Source organism: Pteropus medius, unplaced genomic scaffold, assembly GCF_902729225.1.
Source record: "Pteropus medius unplaced genomic scaffold, Ma_sr-lr_union100, whole genome shotgun sequence".
Taxonomy (NCBI): Eukaryota; Metazoa; Chordata; class Mammalia; order Chiroptera; family Pteropodidae; genus Pteropus; species Pteropus medius.
The window spans coordinates 1,188,232-1,208,707 of record NW_024356248.1 but is presented as its reverse complement, the minus strand read 5'-3'; the positions used below and the strand labels follow the sequence as shown (position 1 = coordinate 1,208,707).

The window sequence follows — 20,476 nt, the reverse complement described above, 5'->3', positions numbered from 1 at the left end:
CTGTCCAGTCATCTGCTCACATGCACACTGGGACCTGTAGATACACACATGATATGCCCAAGCACAGAACCCGCTATGGACTATATCGTATTCCTGCTCACATTCGTATGTTGAAGCCTTAACTTCTAGTGCGATGGTAATTGGAGACGGGGTCTTTGGGAGATAACTGGGGTTAGATGAGGTTGCGAGGGTGGGGCCCTCATGTTGGGCTGAGCGTCCTTATGGAAGAGGCACCAGAGAGATTGCTTCCTTTCTCTTCCCTCCGCGGGAGGATACGGTTAGAAAGCGGTCAGCCGCAAGTCAGGAAGACAGCCCTCACTAGGAAGCGAGTCTGCCAGCACCTTGATCTTGAACTTGCCAGCCTTCAGAACTCTGAGAAAGAAAAGTATGTGGTTTAAGTGGCCCAGTCTGTGGCATGTTATTATGGGAGCTCGAGCAGGCTGATATGTAAGGCTTAGCGTATACGTACCTCAGCAGACTCACACACGCACGCACACGTTCACATCCGCCCAGCTTGCATGTCCCTGTGCGCCCACGCGTGCATGCACGTGCAAGCACAGGCAGACGGCTGTGCAGCTCACACGTCCACACAGCGGCACGACTTCTTCATTGCCATTTATTGAAACCTCCCATTGAAGGAAGGGGTGGAGGGCAAGAAGGGGAGACTGTCTTTGTTAGGACTGAGCCAGGTGGTCCGGGGGACCTCAGGGAAAGGGAGCTGGACCAGAGGGGAATGTGGCAGTGAGGAAGGGCTGGCCGGAAGAATGGCAGGGCCCGGGTTGCAGGGAGGGCGAGAGTAAGGGGGTACAGGAAGGCTGGTGGTCGAATCTTCGAACTGGTCAGGGCTGGGCTGGGGGCTGTGGTTGTGGTGGTGGAAATGCCTTCGCCAAGTTCTCAGAAGACTTTGTTCTAAGAGCATGGACCCTCCCAGGGTCCCCCCGCCCCCCACGATGCTCGTGGAGCCCAGAGGCAGGCAGGGACCTGGGATTATTCTCTGGAGGCAGGGAAAAGGGTCTGCCGCCCTCAGATGGGGTCCGGGTCCGCTCCGCAGGGCTGCAGAGGGATCCTCTGGGTTGCCTTTTCTGCTTCTAGCTCCTGCCTTGGCTTCTTTGTCTGTGGGGACCTAGGGAAAGAGAACTCAGGAAATTCCTGGGCCTAGACCTGCTTCCCCGAGGGACACTGAGGGGGTCAGAGGCAGGGCACTGACCAGTTTTCCACTTCTTCGATGGTCTCTGGCAAGGGTCGATTGAGCGTCTCGGGCAGGAAGAAGGCAGCACTGCCTCCCAGGAGGGCGACGGTCCCAAAAATGACATTGGGGATGAAAGGGTGGAACTCTCCTGTGATTCTCACCAGCGGGGCCGTCATGCTTCCGATGCGGGTGAACAGGTTGCTTATGCCCATACCTGTTTGCCTGGGAGTCAGAGAAGGGATTGGCAGCCTGCGTGTGGGGTTCTTAAAGGACAGCTCTGGGGCCCCTGGGCGGGGGCAGGAAGATGTCACAATCCCACCTGACCCTGTATCCTTTGTCTGGGCTGGCCCCAGGCCCAGCACCTACCGGATGACTGTGGGGTATAGCTCGCTCGTGTAGAGGAAGAGGCAGCTGAAGGAGCTGGACAGGCATCCCTTCCCAAACACAGCCAGTATTGTCCTCAGGGTCCACAAGTCTGCACAGGGAAGAACATGTGGGGGGCCTTGGGGCTCTGGAGCACCTGAGTGTTCTCCCTCCTCAGCAGACTTTGTCTCCCTTTTTGCTTTGGCTGCTGGGAAGCTCAGATCCAAACTTAAAGCTGAGTGATAGCTGCTCTGCTATTCCTAGAACTTTTCAGGTTTGTGTCTTGCTGCCTTTGGGTTTTCCCCTGGCTCTCATGCCCTATTCCTATTTATATTTATTTGTATGTATTCTTGTCCTGAAATATCTCAAGTTCCCTTGGAAGGATGTAGCTGTATCAACACACAAACGTGCATACAAAATGAAAATGGTTTTTCCGGAGTTGTGCTAGGCTCTGCTGTGTCCCCTCCCCAGCTCGTGTACTGTGGTGATGCCAGCCAGGCCATGCCCAACCCTGGAGCGATTCTGCACACTGTCCAGATACCGCCATACTTTGCCCAGTGCTAGTCAGCTCTCAGAAGGAGTTTGGATATCATCTAGCCTGAGTGGGCTATTTTCTAGATGACACACCTGAGCTCCAGAGAGCACAGGGACCTGCTCAAGGTAACATGGGGAATTAGAGACAAGGTCAGTAGAACTGGAGTCCCTCACATCCCACTTCCCAGCCTGTGATGCCCACAGACACACTGGCCTGTGTGGGTCAGCCTCTTTCAGAGGGTCCTGGGATAGTTCCAGCCTCTCACCCGAGGGCACAAAGACGAGAGCCAGGATGCACCCTCCTGCCAGGAGTAAGGCAGTGGCCTGGGTGGTGTGCCGACCCAGATAGCTCATGGAGAGGATGGCGAGGAACTTGGCTGGGATGTCGACTCCACCAAAGATGAGCTGGAGGAGGTAGAGGTTGAATCCAAATTCTCCCACACTTAGAGCCAAACTGTAGTAGGCAAAACCTGTGGAGAACCTGAGGGGCAGGGAGGGATCGATCAGCACCTGCTGCCAGGCTGGGACCTTTCTCCATTCTGGTCAATGGGTCACTAGGATGACGAAGAGTTTCATTTTTTTGTCCCAACTGCAACTGATTGATCAGGGTTGCCTGAGTGACATTTTGAGGTCTCTGAGATTGTGTCTGGGCTCACCGAGAAAGCGTTGGGATTGGTTACGTCTGACATGGGCATGGTCTAGAGTGTGGGGCAAGGGTGCCACATAATCGACTCCAGAGAATATCAGGGCTGGAAGGACTCTTGGGGACCACAGGAGGTGATGGTTGGGTGGTAGTTTAACATCCCAAATGTGGGAGATGAAAGCTGAGATGTGTTCACGGGTCAGATGCCTCCCCTCCCCTTCGCAGAGGGTCGGATGGTTTCTGAAGAATTCCTAGACAAATCGGGTCCTCTTCGGGGATGGCCAGGTTGGAGAAGGGCTTCAGACCAGGTCACAGAAAGGACTCTGAAGGAGCCGAGGAACGTCAGACAGAAGAGAAGGCTCAGGAGGAACACAATTTCTGTCTTCAAGTCTCAAGCCCTGAGGCTCCGCCTTGCTCGGTGGGGTCTCGGAGGGCAGAGCTGGACCAGTGGCGGGGGCGGTGACAGAGAGGCACAGCATGGGGAAACTGCCATGGCAGGGCTATGAGTTGGTGAGGGGGTTCGGGACATTCTCCCTATGGGTGGGGTGGGTGTGACCCCAGAGAAGTAGACCCTGGTGGCTGGATCCGGGTGTGGGGCAGGGATAGCTGATACCTGAGGTCAAGGTTGGGCCGGGGCTGCCCAGGGGAGAGGATCTCTTGACTCCTCTTGGAGGCGCCCTAGGCTTTGCTCACCTGAGAGGTGAGCCTGCTGGAGGCCTTGGCCATCACCCCTGCCTTGGCAGAGGTGCTAGAGTGTAGACAGGGAGGGGTGGTGACTTACCAGGCGATCGAAAGACAGAAGGTTACACGGCGCAGGATGGGTGTCCGGAACAGGTCACCTACGCTGTACCTGGCCTTGGCCAAGGAGATCTCCTTCTGCAGGTTGTGTATGAGCTCCTTGGGGCAGAGGAAGGGGAAAAATGCCATTAGTGAGCAGCTGGTGGGCAGGAGGAAGAAGAGGGGGAGGTGTGAGCACGGCCCCTTGAGAGGCGCTTGCTTCGAGTGTCAGATGTGAGGTCGGCTTGTGAGCAGGGGAAACAGAGGCGAGAGGAGGGCCCAGCCCGAGAGCGGAGCCAGTTTCCTGCCCCAGACGACAGTTTCTACCTCCGGCCTGAGTTTTTCTCCGTCTTCTTTCTTGCCATTGAAGGCAGCCACCCACTGGAGGATCTTCAGGGCCTTTGGAGTCCTTCCAGAAAGGACCATCCAGCGTATAGACTCTGGTACCCACCTGGGGGCCAGAATGAAATCACAGTGGCTCACCCCATGCCTTTTGAGAAGTTGGAAGGACATCAATAGCCAGGGCCAGGGGGTCAGAGGCCCGGAAACCTGAGCTGCCTTATTGTCGATTTCATGGAATTTAAAGTTGGCCAACTTTGCACCTGGGCTGCCTGCAGCCAGCACGAATTCCAGCGTTTTCTTCCCCTTCCAGAAGAGCCTTTCCTCTGCCCCCTATCTGGGCTGCTTGTTATCGTTGGGTGTCTTCCTTAGCTAGGATCCTTGGGCCCTGGGCCAAGGCAGATGGGGCCAGGGGAAGAGATGACACGTTTGAGGCTGGAGAATCCTGCACATCCACCTCCCCAGCCTTCCTTGGGTGGCATTCCAGGTCCTGGGTGAAGAAGGGCAGGACTACAATCCTGGCAGAGCTTGGAAAGGGGGCTGAGGTGAGGGTTGTGGCCTAGGGAATGGGCTTGAGGACGCTTGGATTTCCTTGCAAAGGACCAACTCTGCTGGGGGTGTGGGGAGGGCGGGCGCAAGCACAACATGGGGTCTTGGGGTTGGCAAGTGATTAGCCAACCTCGCCCTCCCTCATCTCTGGGCTGTACTTTTGGGGTCGGTTCTCCCTGGGCAGTCCCTGAGGGTCACTAGGTGAAGGGGGATGGGGGAGGCAGAGGTGTGGAGAGAAAGGACCAATATTTGGAAAAGTCTGGACTGAGGTGAAATCAGCTCTGGCTGTGGCCCCCACGGGTCCCCAGGATCTGGCCCTAGCAAGGCCCTTCGGGCAGTGGGTGTTGGTCACTTGGCTTCAAACCATTGGGCCCAGCTGGTAGTGGTGGCTTTTGGGGTTCATCAATGCCCACCATCCTGGGTTTTGGTTTCTGTCTCTGCCCTGACACTTTTCAGCCAGGATTATCAGTGACTTCCGCCTAGTCACAGCGTCAGAGCTTGGACTCGGGCCTCTCCCTGAGAATGATGACCACAGTGGTCATCATTCTTCCAGTTAGAAAGAATTCCTATGGGCCAGGCACGTGTAACTCTGGGTAACAGGCATTATCACCTTCATTTTGCTTAGAAAAATCTTGGGGCTTGGCGTGGGTGAGGCTTGTCCCAAGTCACATGACGAAGGGGTCCAAGATCTTGACTATACCCTGTTGGCCCCCACTCTTATTTTATCTCCTGACTCTGCTTCTTCTCGGCTTCCATTTCCTGGCTCTACCCTGGACCCTCTGACCATTTCTCACCCCAAGATTGCCCATATCCTCTAGAAGCTTCTACTTTTCATTTCCAAACGGAAGTCCCATCCTAGTTCTGTATCTTTTTGTGTAACCCTGGGGATTGCTTCACTTCTCTGAGCCCTGGTTTCTTCGTCTGTGAAACGGGGATAATAATGGCCCCTTCACACAGAGATGCTGTGAGGACCAGAGACAATGCAGGCTGATGCCCACAATAGGGCCTCGCACATAGTAAGTGCTCAGGAAAGGGCTGCTCAATGCTCTGCTTCTCCTTTCCTGAATTCGTTCCTTATTTCCTATTCTTTGGCTCCAATTACCTTCTAGGGATTCATTTCCTGTCTTCAGTGTGTCCTCACGTGGACATGTTGATAATGAACCCTCGACTTACTCGGGGCCTCTGACCCAGGCGCCTCGATTCTCCCAGGTCCCCAGGCTTTGAGCTTTCTTCTCCTTTATATCTCAAATCCAGAAGCCCCCAAACCCTGTGGATTTTTTTTCTTCAAAATGCCTCTTAGACGTGTCCCGCAGAGTCCCGCCCATACAGTCACCTCCCTTCCGTCAATCATCCCCGCTTGGGTCTGTCCTTTTATGCTATGATTTCACAAAGAGAAGCTTGCCCAGGCCTTTCAGCACCATAGCCACCTTCAGCGGTGGTCTCTGTCCCCACGAAGCCGCGACCTCCCTGGTTTTCTGTGCTTACTACAGCCTGGCCGCCTCCCATCCATCTCTACTTACCTCTTTGTCTGCGGTAGGCAGTCCCTGAACACTCCCAGACACTTGTCCCTCCTGCAGCATGCCTTCGTGTAGGTCATTTCTCTTCCCCGAAATGCCCTTCCTGACTCTGGGACAGGGGTGTCCCGGGGACAGAGCTGGCCAGCCTGGTCAAGCGTGGCCTTCCCCTGTTTGGCTCTGGTGGGCCTATGAAAGGAGGTAAAGGGGAGAGGGCCACATACCAAGACAACAGGAAGAAGGCAAAGAAAGGAACGGACACGGTTAACTGTAGCCAGCGCCACTGGGGAATGATGTAGGCCAGGCCGGGCAGAATGAACTGGCCGACGGTGTAGAAGTAGCCAATCGCAGTCGACGTGATGGCCCGCATCTGGATGGACACCCACTCAACATCTGCAGAAGGAGCCCAAGGGCCAGATTAGGGTCCCACTGGGCCCCTGGGTGCCTCTCTGTGAAGGGACACCAGCTCCTAACTCTCACTGGCTCCTTGATCTGACTCTGATTCTAAAGGTTCATCGCCCCCATTTTACAGATGCTGTGACTGAGGATGAAGAAGGTAGGGCTCAAATTTAGGTCTGCTGACTGCCGAGCCCATGCTCTCGACTGCCTCTCTAGTGGCAAGTAACTTCCCTCGTTTGCTTCAGTTTCCTCATCTGTATAATGGGGATCGTAGTATCACCCACTTGTGTGTGTAGACTGAGTGAGATCCTGTGCCCAGCCGAGTGCCAGGCTCAGGGTGAATCCGCGGTGTTGACAACTGCTGCTATTATACTTGTTGTTATGTTCAGAGAGGGCCTCTGAGGTCCCCAGAGGGGCAATGCCTTGCTTTACGGAGGTCATAGGGGACCTGTGGTTGAGCTGGGCCCATACCCCATTCTCTCGGCTTCAGGTTGGTGCTCCCCAAACTCTTGCTCCCCTTGCCCCCTCCCCCTGTGGCTCACTCAAGATCACGGTGCTCAGGGTAACACCTGAGTTGCTGAAGCCACACAGGAAGCGCAAGACCATGTAAGTAGAGAGGGTGGGGCTGAAGGCTGCACCTGAGCCACTGGCCGCCAGCAGCAGGTAGCTGTAGGACAGGATGGGCTTTCGGCCAAACCTGCAGCTCAAAGAAGAGGAAGGGTTTGGTTGAGTCACTGTGAGCCAGCCAAAGTGAGTGACTCTGCAGACCTGGAGCAAAGGGCTGGACCTCTCACCTCCCAGCTAGGGCATGTAACTTCCACCCCACGCAGAGCTTTGCTTGTAATTGCTATTTTTTTATGGGAATAAGTTTGCAATTAGAAGTTTGAGTTAATGAGTAATCTTCACCCACAGCTTAGCTGCCTGAGCAGGGGTCAAAGGACTACCCCTTTCTAAGGAGACCATTCGTTCTGCCTCCACTGCCACCCAGCAACGGCCTTTCCCCACTGGGTCTGAGGAGGCTGGGAAACTCAAGTTGCAAGGGCGTTGGAGTAGAGAGGTTGTGGCCCAGAAAAGGATTGAAACTTGCTCAAGTCTACACTGCAAGGACCACCCCTCAGATCTTTGCCTCTTTGGGGGTTCATGGGTGGAGCGGAAAGGGGCGCAGTCATCTCCACTGGCTGTGCCCCGTCCTAAGGAGGCCCCAAGGTCTCACCTGTCAGACAGGTCTCCCAGCACGATCCCGCCGACCAGAGTGCCCGCCATGTACGCAGACTGGGCCATCTCCTTCAGTTTGTTGGATTCGCACACCAAGTCCCACTATGCAAGATGGAGGTAGCGTTAGCCGGGCCCCGGCCGGGTCCAGACCAGCCCTCTCGGCAGTGCCCGGCCTGTGCGCCCACGCATGCGTGCTCGCTCTCCCAGCGCCCCCATTTGACTTTCGTGAGCCTGGCCCGCTGTTTCCCAGGCACCATTTCCCCTTTTAGCCTGGCCCGGGCCTCCTTAGGTCAGCCTGTGGCTTTTGGGTCCTCGACCCACAGTTGTATAATGACAGCATCCCTCCAGCATCTGTGGCCTTTCACGTGACTTATAAAGTCCGCTCGGCTGCCGCATCCAGGTCCTCAATCTCCTCTCTCAGCAGCTCCCTGCTTGTCTCCTCCCCACCTCGCACACCCAAGGTCAGTACCTCTGCTGCATCGTGGACCTCGCCCTGTGTCCCCTGTGGGGACATTCCTCCATTGTGGCCACCTCGCTCCATCCTACACTCTCACTGTCGTCCTGTCACCCTCTCCTGATCCCTCCGCATCAGCGTTTGCACCTGCTCCAATCGCTCCCTCTCGGAACCTCTTGCCCCGCCACGTTCGCTGCGTTTCTCCCTTCCTTTCAAGGTCAAATCTCTTGTATAACGCACTACACTTGCTCCCAGCCCGCTCCACCCTTACCTGCCCACTCATTCCTCAATTCCGCCTCCGCCACTCCGCTGAAACTGCACTCGCCAAGGCCACCAAAGCCACCGACAATGTCTTTTTCACCAAATCGGGGGAACCTTCTGCGTCCTGACCTGACCTGGCCGTCGGCAGCCCATGATGCTGCCGACCTCTCTCTCCACCTGGTTTTCCTCTTTTTCCTCTGTGGGCTCCTTTCTCTCTGTCCCTTAAAGTTCCCCAGGCTCTTCCTCTCTTTTTATCCACTTTCCTCGGGGAAAGTGGCTTCAATCACTATTTTATGATGAAGACTCCAAAACCGTATTTTCAGGCCAGCCTTTCTTCTGGCCTTGACACCAGTAGATTCAGCTGCCCATTTGAAATCTCCACCTGAATGACGTCCGACAGGCATCTCAGAGTCAACTTGTCACCTCACTCCCTGCGAGGTGTCAATCTCAGTGACTGGTAGCGCTCCTTGAACTCCTTCCTCTTCCGCTTCATAATCCCTTGATCCCCCACTTTCTAACTTTTTCCTAGTTCTTGCATCCACCTTCCTCTATTCCCGCTACGACGATCACCTTAGTGCAGGCCTCATCACCTTGCACTTGGGTTAAGAAGCAGAGTCAGCATGTATGGAGGGCGTAGGGTTCACCAAGCACAGCCCTTCCTCAATCCTCACGCAATCTTAAGATGAAGCACTATCATCTCCATGCTGCGACGATTTCCTGGCAGGCCCCCCGCCCTTGATCTCGGTCCTTCCTATCCGTTCCTCCCCGATAACCCGAATGGCTTTCTAAAACACCTCTCCAATCAGGTTCCTGTCTTGCCTCAAGCACTCACTGGCTTCGTCGGGGCTCTGTTAACACAGATTCGTAAAGCTCTCATGCGCTGGCGCCTGTCTACCTGTCTGGCCTAATCTGCTAATCCCCAGTGCGCACCCTTTGTCCAGCTAACTTGAATTACTTGTGTAATGAAGTGGGCAATTTTATTCACTAGAAATGCCTCGCGAGACTGTTTTGGAAGTAAAACAGCATAGAGGAAGAACCGCACATTCCAGGGAGGATGGGGAGTGGACAAGACTCCAGGTTTTCCAGCTGTCTCTGAGTGACCCAGCATGGCCGGTAAACCCAGGGGGCTCTTCTGGCTGGAAAGGGAGCCCTATAATATGTATGTGGGGCTGGGGGAGGGAAAAGGGTGAAGGAGGAAGTGAGGGGGCAGGAGAGGAGCACACTAGTGAGCGTCTAGAGAGACTTCTGGTACTTCGTGTCATGCTGCGTAAAGCTGAAGATGATTCTGTAGCTGGCTGGGACCATGTAGTTCTTGACAATGGAATGTGAGTGGAAGAAGTATATGCTACTTCCACCTCATTCGATTAAGAGGGAATCCCTCTTTCTCCCTTCCTGTTGGTGGGAATGGTGACAACTAGAGCAACTCTGGAAGCCATGAGGTGAAGACGGCGGAGCTTCTATCAGTCTGGGTCCCTGAATAACTCTGTGGAGCAGAGCCACCCATTAGCCTGAAGTGCTCACCTTATAACTACTGCATGAAAAATAGAAACACTTTAAGCCATTGAATTATTATTGACTCCTATGTTATGGCAACTTAGCCCATCCTGATACATCCCACAAGAAGTTGCAAGTGGAGATTTGATTTCCCTTCCATCCTTCATGTTATTTAATGCCTTAAGAAGTCAGCCTGTTTGGATCACGAGAAGGTCAAGGTCATATGTGCTTGGATTGAAGGCTATTGCCCTGCTCCACTGTCTGAGGCCAGACCTACTGGGTCTTGGTCTCTATCATAGTACCGGTGATGGCGTAGGATTTAGAATAACTGTCACAAGCCAGTTTCTTCCAGAAAATGGAGCAATTTACAGGAAATGCCATTCCTCGATGGACTTTGAGTCGCGTTTAAAACGTGCCACCATCATTACAAGTCCCTGCAGAATCTGTTCCCATCTTTATCTTTATTCTCTCTCTGCCCTCACTTGCTACTACTATATGCCCCCCACACTATCCACTCTGGTTTCATTAGTTTCCTTGTTGTTCCTTAAACATGGCAGGCACCTTAGAGTCCTGGTACGTGGCATTCTCTTGGCCCGGAATGTTCTTCACCGAGAGAGCCACTTGGCTTACTCTTTCACCTCCTTCAGATCTTTGCTCAAATGTTAACTTCTCAATGAGAACATCCTTGACCATCATATTTAAAACTGTCACTCCCCCAGCAGTCTATATCCCTCTACCCTACTTTATTTTCTCTATAGCTCTTATATCATCAGACATATTGCATATATTTTTTTGTTTGTTTCTTCCCCAAGAAGGTCATCACGATGAGGGCAAGGCTTTTAGTCTGTTTTGCTCACTCACTACTATACTTTTGTTGCCTAGAACGGTGTCTGGCATCTAGTAGTCATTCGATAAATACTTTTGGAATTGACTGAGTGAACATTCCACAGGAAGAACAGAGAGGTGAAGAGCCTTAGAGATCAGAGAAATGCTGATGTCTAAATGAGAGGTCATAGGGTCCACACTCCAAATGCTGTGTGGAAGACTGCCTCACTTTACCGGAATGACAGCATGTCAGGATGGAGAGTGTCTAGACTGTATGTATATATATAAAAATCCGTAACTACGTATTAGCAAGAAAAACTGGGAAAACGTCTATGGAAAATTATATACCGGGGAATGGTAAAATGAGGTTTTGAAGCTCAGAAGGAAGAGAACTTTGGGGTTAAATATTTAAAAATGTCTTGGACTTCACTTGCACTCTAAGTTGCTCCTAGAGATTGCATGGGAAATGAAGCCCATCAGAGCTGATGGTAAAAATGTGGCCGTGGCTGCCCTTCAGATCGACACAAATCCATGGAGCTCAGATCAGGGATGTGCAATGTTCTGAGTTGAATTGTGTCTCCTTAAAAGATAGGTTGAATTCCTAACCCCCAGAACCTCAGAATGTGACCTTATTTGAGAAGAGGGTTGTTGAAGATGTAATTAGTTAAGCTGAGGTCATACTGGGGTAGGTATGGACTCTTAATCTAATACGATTGGGGTTTGTAAAAGGTGAAGAGACAGATGCACAGGGAGAACACCACGTGACAGCGGAGGCCGAGGCTGGAGCGATGCATCTGCAAGCTAAGGGATGCCAAGGATGGTGCGCAACCGCTGGAGACTGGAAGAGGCAAGAAAGGATCCTTCCCTAGATTCTTAAGAGCGATGATGCCTATACCTCGATTTTGGACTTGTAGCCTCCAGAATTGTGAGACAATGTATGTTCGTTGTTATAAGTTCCCCAGTTTGTGGCGCTTTGCTACGGAGGCCCTTGGAAACGAATGTACTGTGCGATTCCTGTATGTTTGAAGTGCCTGCTGGCTTGGTAGGTGACGATAGGAAGGGACTGGGAATAGAAGAGCATGGCAATGAGGGAACCAGGTACAGAGAGAATTGGAAAGATATTTAAAGGTATCCTGGAGTTTTGTGGGGGAGGGAAAGATATTTAGGGAGATTATTGGCATGATTTCTATGTGGTTAGCTGTGTAAAACCCTTGAGAAGACCCTGGTAAGGAAACCTAGCACCGAAGGCTCAATTATTCTTTAAGGTGCTGATAGTGTGATTTGTTTTCTTTGGCTCCATGCGTAGGCTGGACCACACGGGGCCTGTGGTTTTAATCGTGTTACACTAGCGATGCTATAAAAGCTTTAGGTTACTCTGTTTCTCTGGTCATCATTTCCTTATTCTAGTAATGTTACCTTCTAAACTCATGTCAAGATTAGCCTTTCTGAGTGTGAGCATCTTTACTGGGCATCTGGCACAAGCAGGTGGTCAGTAAATACTTGTGAAACGGATGAGTGGCTGAGAAGCACGTCCAGACACCCACCGTTATTCCTTATTTATTTTATTATTTATTATCACTTATGCCTACAGCACCTGGTCTTCCTAGCTGGTCTCCCATCCAAGTACTAACCAGGTCCGACCCTGCTTAGCTTCCAAGATCAGACATTGGGCTTGTTCAGAGTGGCATGGTCGTAGACGATGGGCCGTGGCTCCACTGGGGCACGCACCCAGGACCTTTTACGTGTAAAGCAGACGTGCTCACCGCTACACTATGGAACCACGTCCCCACTGCTATTCCTCATTTCTCCCTCCACACTCAGCATCCTCTTACCTCCAAGAAGACATGTATTACCTAGTATCTAGCTGCCTATTTACTCATCTCTTCGCCATTCTGTAACCTCGCTGAGGGAAGAGACATCTCCTTTGACTCTTTCTCCCCATCAGCTAACTGAATAGTTGGCACATAGTCAACGTTAATGTTTGTTCAATGAAGAATTAATGAGTGAACAGGGCTGGGGTGAATATCCGTATTTTACTGATGAGGCCCAGAGTGGAGAAAATAACTCGATGGTTAGAGGGAGCTTCCTGGTGCTTCCACCTAGCCCTGGACATGGATATGAACTGGGCTGACCTCTTTCTCATCAATTTTCGGGAACTCTATATAGAGTTCTTGCTCCTAAATTCCTAGTTCAAAGTTCCGGGCCTTCTTTTTCCTTTCTTGGAGAGTTAGCTGAGCCCCAGGGAGCTGGGTTCTGGAAAGGAAGGAGAGGGAGCCCACTGCCACATCTTCCCGAGTTGAGCTGATACACCAGGAATGTGGTAGGGGACAAAGACAGGGTCCGTGATACTCAGGAGCAGGCTTTGCAAGTGATGCCGTAATAACCTTATGAAGCAGGTACTCTTAATATCTCCATTTCACAGACAAAGAAACTGAGGCACAGAGGGTAAATCACTTGTCTAAACAAAGCTTAGTTCATTTCAAGGCAGAGATTCAAGTTCAGGTTTGCTGGAGCCTCAACTAATGCCCTTGGCCACGGCTCACTGGTGCCTCACTTGTACTTAGCCCTGAGCTCTGGGCTGCAGGAGAGAAGGTTTAGTATATGGGAGCCATTGCTGTGAGCCACTAGGAGACATGCAGCACAGGATGGGCCGAAATCGAGGTTGAGGAGCCAGAGCCAGGTGGGCCGGTCTGATATCAGGTCTAGACGGTGAGGGACAGGCTTAGGAGCTGGAGTAGCAGCAAGATCATAGGCCAGGAGGCCCCTCCAAGGGAAATAAAGATCTGGGAGAGCCATTCATGATCTGGGCGAGCCATTCATGATCCTTTGTCTTTGGTCCAGGGAGTATGGACCCCATGTGGTGTCCCCTGACAGAGTCAGTCCCCTCCACCCCCCTCCCCAGACCCAGCCAGGCCATAAAAGATCTGGGCGAGCCATTCATGATCAAGGCCATGATCAGCAGGATGGGGCCCTGCTGGGTTTGTGTGTGGAGGGGAGGGGGCTGACTCTGTCAGGGGACACCACATGGGGTCCATACTCCCTGGACCAAAGACAAAGGACACAACCTTCTCTAGCTTTGGGGACTTTAGAACCAGCTCAGACCTTGGGGAGAATCGCTGTAGCCCCTGCCAACTCTCGGACCCTTGAGGGAAACTCTGCCGGGGCACAAAGGCCAGAGAAGATGAGGCAGATACCTGGGGAGTGTCAAAGGGGCATAAGTCTCTACTAAGCTCTGCCGCTTAGTAGCTGTGTGTTCCTGGGCCAGTTACTTAACCTCTCTGTGAGTCAATCTTCTCATCTATACTGTAAGGGTAATACCCGTACCTGCTTCTCAGGACTGTAGAAAACAGAAGAAACAAAAAGTACCCAGCACTATTCCTTCATAAACAATCTGCACTCACTACATAATAATTGTTTTATATTATTGTCTCATGCATTGTAAGGCCTGTTCTCACAGGGACATGTGATATAGTAGAAATGGCATGGATTCTGGAGTCATGACCCTCGTCCCTCCTCCTAATAAAAGCTTGACCTCACCATCATGGCTGAAAGGTTACCTTCTGGATCTGAGCCCAGTGTACTTCTCTGTAAAATGGGGACAATGTTTGCAGGCTCATGAAAGAAGTGCAAAGCACCAGCTCAGGGCCCTGCACTAGGTACTCACTGAGTAAGTTCTTGACCTTGGAGGTCCCAGAGGACAGCCCCGGGGGCTGTCCCTGGGAGTCGGGCTGGGCCAGAAACATGGCTGGATTGGGGCTCCGTGGTCCTTAGCCCAGAGTCAGACCGGAGACTGGGAAAGGGGAGGTCATAGGAGGAATACCCAGGGCAGGGCCGATGGCGAGCAAGTGGGGGTGTGGAGAAGGAGTAGAGCTAGAGACCAGAGATGGATGGGAAGTCTAGGAGTTGGGAAGCCTGGGGATTTAGGGGTCGGCTTCCTGGAGGATCCTCTTGGCAGGCTCTCTGCTTCTCCAGCAGCTGACCTGGAGCCTCCAGGGACCCTTGTGGGGGATGGGGGGGGACGGATTCTTGTGGCCCTGGATACAGGACAGGAAGGCTCAAGGGCCAGAGAAGACTTGCAGGGAACTTAGAGAGAAGGGACCGCTCATGCAAGGTCAGACCAGGCCTCCGCTGGCCACAGGGTTGGGTTTCAGGAGGCCCAGACCCAGCCAGGCACCCACAGGCCTGAGGTTCAGTGGGGAGGAGATGTGGGCTATAGCTCCTCTGCAGGGGATCCAGAGCCCACAGGGAACTTAAATGAAACTGGGAACTTGGCTGGCAAGGATCTAAATTGACTCCTGACTGGGTATAAGACCTGCAACCTCTGCTCTTGGCCAGGCTCATGCACCTGGCTTCTGAACAGTCGCCAATGGCCACACGTCGCCTGTAGGCTCTGATGATGCATGGCCTTCATTTACAATACACGCTCCTTGTACTTCCTAGACTTAAAAGAAAGGTCTTTGTTTCTTCTTAACGTCTCAGTAAAGCTCCTTCTGAAAAATTTCAACCTTGTCTCTGCTGAACCCAGAGAAAGGAATGCCATGGCCACCTCTGCCAGGAGGGCTTAGGGGATCAGAGGGGGCAGGGAGACTCCTGATGCTGTGCTCACTCCCACCCTCACCCATCCTTTCCTGGGGGAGTTCCTTACTATCTCTTTCTACAAATGTGGGGGACTGAAGTGGGGAGGGGAATGACTCACCAGGTCCCAGCTCTGGGGTGGAGCTGGGACTTGCCCTCAGGCTCAGGCCTGTGCTGTTTCTAGGGGTGGACGGCTAGGTGGGGGCCTCTGAGTGAGGAGAGGCTGTGGGGCCTGGGTGAGCCAGGGACTGCTGTGACAGCTGAATTCCCTCGGATCATGGGGTCGGGGTCGTGCAGTCTTAAGGAGCAGGGGGAGGGGGTAGGGCGGCTCTGAAGCCTGGCTGCCTGGGTTTGACTCCCACCGCCACCATTTACGAAATGTGGTGGTGCCTTGGACCAGGGACCTGTCCCTTGGTTTCCTTGTCTGTAAAACTAGAATAATACAACAAGGGCTAACCGCAGAGGGTTATTGTGAGAATTAATGAGTTAAGATTTTCAGAGTTCTGAGGGGTCTCTGTCTCTGGCACAGGGTACGCACACACGAGGTAGTGGTAGTCATGGTTATTCAACTGCTTATTTTTTAAGCAATTAAACAATCGCTTCGGGTTTTTTGTTCCTTTGGCTAGGTTCTGTGTTTCTGGAGGACAGGGACAGTGGCTTTTACTCCTTCCTGTCTGTCTCCCCAGGGATTAGATGGACAGCAAGTCACCCAAGCATTAGGAAACTTGTTCCCAGTTAGTGGGGCATCTCCAGCTCCATCCCTGCTCCTTACCCCCGAAACCCATTCAGTTCCCAGGTTCCACACATTCCAGCTCCCTAACCTCTCCGGTAGCTACTCCCCTTTCCATCTGTCGCCTTTGTCCTGGAGACCTGTGGCAACCCGCTACCTCATCTCCCCGATGCTGGACTAAAGCCCCACAAGGCACTCTCCACCCTGTAGTCAGGGACCGTCCTTAGGAAGATCGGAAAGTGCCACTCTCCTGCTCAACGCCATTCAATGGTCCCCGCCACCTTGGGACAAAGACCACACCTCGCCTTAGCATCCATGTCAGGTGCTCTTGTCCTGTCCGGCCGCTGGCCAGAGGCCTCCACACCCCACTGCCTGTCTCTCCAGCCTTCCTAGTTCTCCTGCGAGCCTGACTATTTTGCTTTCTTCATGCTCCTGTGACTGTGCATTTGACTCCACACGCACTGTCCCTTTTGCCCACCCCCCCAGCCTGCTGGCTAACTCTCACCTCCCTTTCACACTCAGTGCAGGCATTGCTGACTCCAGCAGGCCCTCCTGGGTGCCCCCTCCAGGCTGGTTAGATGCCCCACCTCTGGGCTTCAAGAGCACTCTGAGTTTATAAAGCTCACATCCATTCATTCCACAAATATTTATTTCACAGAGCACCTCCTCTGTGCCAGGCACTGCTCTAGCTGCTGGGGATACAGCAAAACAGCTGACAATCCCTGCCCCAGGAAGCTGGCACGTCCCACTCCGCTGGCGGTAATCCGTAAGGGCTGAGCCCGACTCCTCATTAGAGGTGAGCTTCTGGAGGGCAGGCAAGGCTCAGGTGTTCTGTGACTCTGCATCCTCAAGATTACACATGTAGCCGTCAAGCAATGTTTGTTGGCTACGGGATACATTTCAGGCACTATGCTTGGTGCCGAGAAGAAAAAGCACACATGGCAGGGAGGAAATAGAATCTTGGGGATATTAGAGTCAGCGACCGTCACAGTTAGGACTATGGCTCTGGGGCCAGGTGCCTGCCTTCACATCCTGAATCTGCCACTCACTAGGGGTGCAACCTTGCTTCTCTGTGCTTTGTTTCCCCACCTGAAAAATGGGCTTATAATACTAACTATCTTATAGTGTTGTCAGGAAAGTTGAAAGTGTTAACATTTATAAGACACTTAGAACAGCGCCTGGCACATAGTAACTGCTTTATGTTTCATAAATATTCATTAAACCAATGAAAAACAATCATATAGACTGAACGTAGGGGACCCAGATTCAGATCCTACCGCTGCCAGGTCCTAACTGTGTGTAATCCTGGGAAAGTCTTGGAGTCAGGCTGAGCCTGAGTTTCCTCATCTGTGAACTGGAGAGACTAATAAAACTTCCGTCGCTGAGGAGCCATCTCCTGAGATTCCAGGAGCCCAGCTCAGGACTGGCACCGGGTAAAAACTTCGAGATTCTTCTAATGAGGCAAATGTTCCTGCCCTGAGCAGCTCATGGTCCCCTGGGGGAGAATAAAAACACTGACCTCTGCTCACTGCTCAGACGCCACCTCCTCCAGGAAGCCTGCCTAGCATCCTACGGCTCCTCCCTCTTTGAACTGCCATAAACACTTGTCCCCCTGTCCCTCTTATGGACTTCAGCTTTAAGTTCCGGTTCTGAAACTGACCAGCTGTATGGCACTAGATCTTCCCTTCTCTGGGTCTTAGCTTTTTTTTTTTGTTTTTTTGTTTTTTATCTGAAAAAGGAGATACAATCACCTTCAACAGACTATCACTGCGGGAATCAAACTGGGAGACAATGTCTACAAAGCACCGAAATGCGCCCGGCAGTTTGCAGATTCTCAATAAATGCCAGTTCCCATTCCATCCTATCACGGTCTCCTGACTGGCCTGTCACTCTGTAACTCCTGGAGATGGCAGGTGGAAGAATCAAGGGATAAACGAAGGCATAAATGAATTGGGGGTGACCCCAGGAGTGACTGGGGGAGCGGATGAGACCTTTCTCGCGTCCGCTGAGGCACGTTTCAACCTTCCCCTCTGTCCACTCACCTCCCACCTTAGGGCCTTTGCACAAACAAGGTGGAATTTTCTTCCTTTCCCGCCTGGCCGGGCTAACTCTGGCTGGACACCGGATCTCACCTCCACGGTCACTTTATGGAAGCTTCCTCCAATGCTGCCCCTGCTTCCCCCACACCCAGCCATTGTCTAAGGTCACAGCCCAAAATACTTTGAGGTGGTCATTTTACATTCCTTTGCATGGTACTTTCGTTAGCTGATGTGACTCCCCACCTGGCTGTGGATCAGGGACAGTGCATTTTTGTATCCCCCAGAGCTTAGCACTGTGCCCGTCACAGGAAGGGCTGCTTGTTGAAGGAATCAAACCTTTTGGCTGGTGTGCATCTGCACCCAGGTCCTTGCTCTCTGCCTGCCTAGCGCCCCTTCCTGGGGTCCTAGGGAGACTGAGCCCCAGCCTGCTCTCTGTCCATGAGAGCTGCAGGGTGTGGGGGGCCTGCTGGAAGTAGGGGAGCGGGTCGCCTCTGGGCATACCTCGGTCACAATGGAGCTCTCGGTGCTGACGTTGTAGACCCAGCCATCTAGGCATGGCTCAGTGGCCCTGTGGGTGTCGTTGGGCAGGCTGGCGTTGGGTGGGTACACGAAACGGAGGCACAGCTCAGGCTTCCCATTCAGGCCCGTGGGGAGCACCCAGAGCCCCGCGGAGGCGTTGGGGGGCGGGCGACAGTGGTAGGAGGGGGTGGCAGCTGTGAAGATCTGCAGCAGGTTGTGGTTGGCCATGCCGAGGATTGGGATGCCCAGCAAGGCCATGATGATGAACTGGAAGGGGCCCGTGCCGACCACGCCGTCCATGAGTTTGGAGAAGGTCATGGCGCCAGGCAAGATGAGCTAGAGCTGCGGGCAAGGCACCGGGCCGGGGAGAGGCATGTGTGCGCGGGAGCGATGAGTGGGCATGTGGATGGGTGTGGGAACGCGAGTGGGAGGGTGTGACTAGGTGTATGTGGGGGCACAAGTGTGTGGAACGTTGTGTGTGTGAATGCGTGAGGATGCGGGGCTCAGCTACACATATCCACAGATTTACGTGTGGCTGAACGAGGATGTATCTGACTGCACAGACAGATGGGGGGCTACGGGTGTGGGGCCACAGGTGTGCGTCCACAGGGGGTCTTATAGGGGTGTGTATACTTAGGCTAGAGCATAAGGGCACAGCTGTGTGAACTTCTGTGTGTGTGTGTGTGTGTGTGTGTGTGTGTGCGCGCGCGCGCGCGCGTGTGCGTGCGTGTACTTTGGGCACCCGTGTGCTCAGCCAGGCTGGTCACACAGCATGCAGCAGTACAGGTCACACAGCTGGGACCAAGGGGCCCGGTCTTGGACATTTATCACACAGGATGAGTGGTGGGGCTGGGTAGGAGAGGTCCCTGGTTATCCTGAGCAGACATGTAGGGTTGGCTCAGGTTGTTTGCCCGGAAAGTCCTCCCCAAGCCCAAAGCCTCCTGGTTCTCGGTGGCGGTCGCCTGGGGTTAGGCCCACGATACTGGAGTAGCAGAAGGGGCCCAGGTAGGTCCCGGAGGGTGGAAGGGTTTTGGCCAGTTGCAGTGAGGAAGCAGGGCCCGGCCTTGGGAGTTTCCCAGGGGTGCTTAGGAGCAGGGGTCCGGGGGCACCGCCATCCCTTCTCACCTGGTGGCTGAGCTGAGCTCCCTCCAGTGGGTCTGGTGGCCGAGGTGACGGGAGCCCTTGCTCTGTTCCGAGGTCCAGAAGCTGCTGTAGCTGGGCAGCTCTGCTCCAGCAAGCTGTGTTTGTGCCTACCCCAGGGGGGCTTACATAAGGCCTAAGCCGTTTCCCGGGCTAATGTTTGACTTCCTTTTGAGGATTAAACTCCGCCAGGGAGAGAGCTGTGGACCCATCAAGCCCAGCTTTCCCCACACGGAAAACCTTTGCTGCCTCTGCAAAGGCTGGGGTTATCGGAAGCGTTGGTGATTCGGGCTGGCCCACTGAGGAGTCTGGGCGGGGGTCTGGCTGAGTCCTGAGGGTCCAGAGTCATCTCCGAGTGGACGCTCTGAGGACCCGGAGCCGAGAACAGACAACATTCTCCAGGGCACCCACCTCCCTTGCCTAGTAACTCTTGAGATGGGGCCTGGAGACTTGCCTCTCAGGAAATGATGGGGCACGCCCAGGCAGAAAATGTTACCTGCACCTGTCCTGGAGGGCACAGGGCTGTCGCCCCCTGGGCACCTGGGGCGGCCAGGGCTCCCCTGTCTGAGTCTCAGCCGCAGGGAACAGCCCCCTTCTGGCTCCCTCTCAATGGCCGGGCTCCTCTTCCAACCGGCTGCTTCCCTTTGGGGACAGATCTCAGTCTTTATTGTTTTATTTTTTACTCTGAATATTATTTTAATTGTATAATAGTGTGTTTCATACATAATATACAGAAAATACAAACAAGCCAAAGAGAAGACGCATCCAGTCTCATGGAAGAGCCAGCTCCGGGAGCGTGCCATCGTGTGCTCCCCCCACTTGGCCCTCATCGGGGGCTGTGTTCTAGGTCCCCATTTTCTAGCAATCAGCACAAGGCTTGTTTCGCCCTCACAGCAGCCTGTTACTATCCCAGCGTT

General features: G+C 53.3%; 1 protein-coding gene and 1 pseudogene across 3 annotated transcripts; both read right to left on the bottom strand.

The window, feature by feature from the left end:
• Positions 1-602: 602 nt before the first annotated feature.
• Positions 603-19,676, bottom strand: SLC22A8 (solute carrier family 22 member 8). Of its 3 annotated transcripts, none has more exons than XM_039860316.1 (11): positions 19,545-19,676; positions 18,402-18,489; positions 7,521-7,624; positions 6,850-7,004; positions 6,133-6,301; positions 3,834-3,957; positions 3,511-3,626; positions 2,353-2,567; positions 1,556-1,664; positions 1,208-1,411; positions 603-1,123 (listed from the first exon to the last, which is right to left on the bottom strand). In XM_039860316.1, the coding sequence occupies exons 3-11, from the start codon at positions 7,586-7,588 to the stop codon at positions 1,024-1,026; spliced, it is 1,260 nt and encodes a 419-aa protein (XP_039716250.1). In that variant the 5' UTR covers positions 7,589-7,624; positions 18,402-18,489; positions 19,545-19,676; the 3' UTR covers positions 603-1,023. The 3 variants fall into 3 exon arrangements, with proteins under 3 accessions (XP_039716250.1, XP_039716249.1, XP_039716251.1); XM_039860315.1 differs by having other exon boundaries at positions 18,402-18,761; positions 19,545-19,668; XM_039860317.1 differs by lacking the exon at positions 18,402-18,489 and having other exon boundaries at positions 19,545-19,643.
• Positions 12,139-12,254, bottom strand: LOC120600938 (uncharacterized; annotated as a pseudogene).
• Positions 19,677-20,476: the final 800 nt, after the last annotated feature.

Coding starts and splice junctions, on each gene's coding strand:
- SLC22A8 (XM_039860315.1), bottom strand. CDS start 18,737: ATGACCTTCTCCAAACTCATGGACGGCGTGGTCGGCACGGGCCCCTTC. Junction 3,958..6,132: donor GCCTTCTTCCTGTTGTCTTG/GTATGTGGCCCT, acceptor TCTGGCCCCCAG/GTGGGTACCAGAGTCTATAC. Junction 1,665..2,352: donor TCTCGTCTTTGTGCCCTCGG/GTGAGAGGCTGG, acceptor TTCCCTGTGCAG/ACTTGTGGACCCTGAGGACA.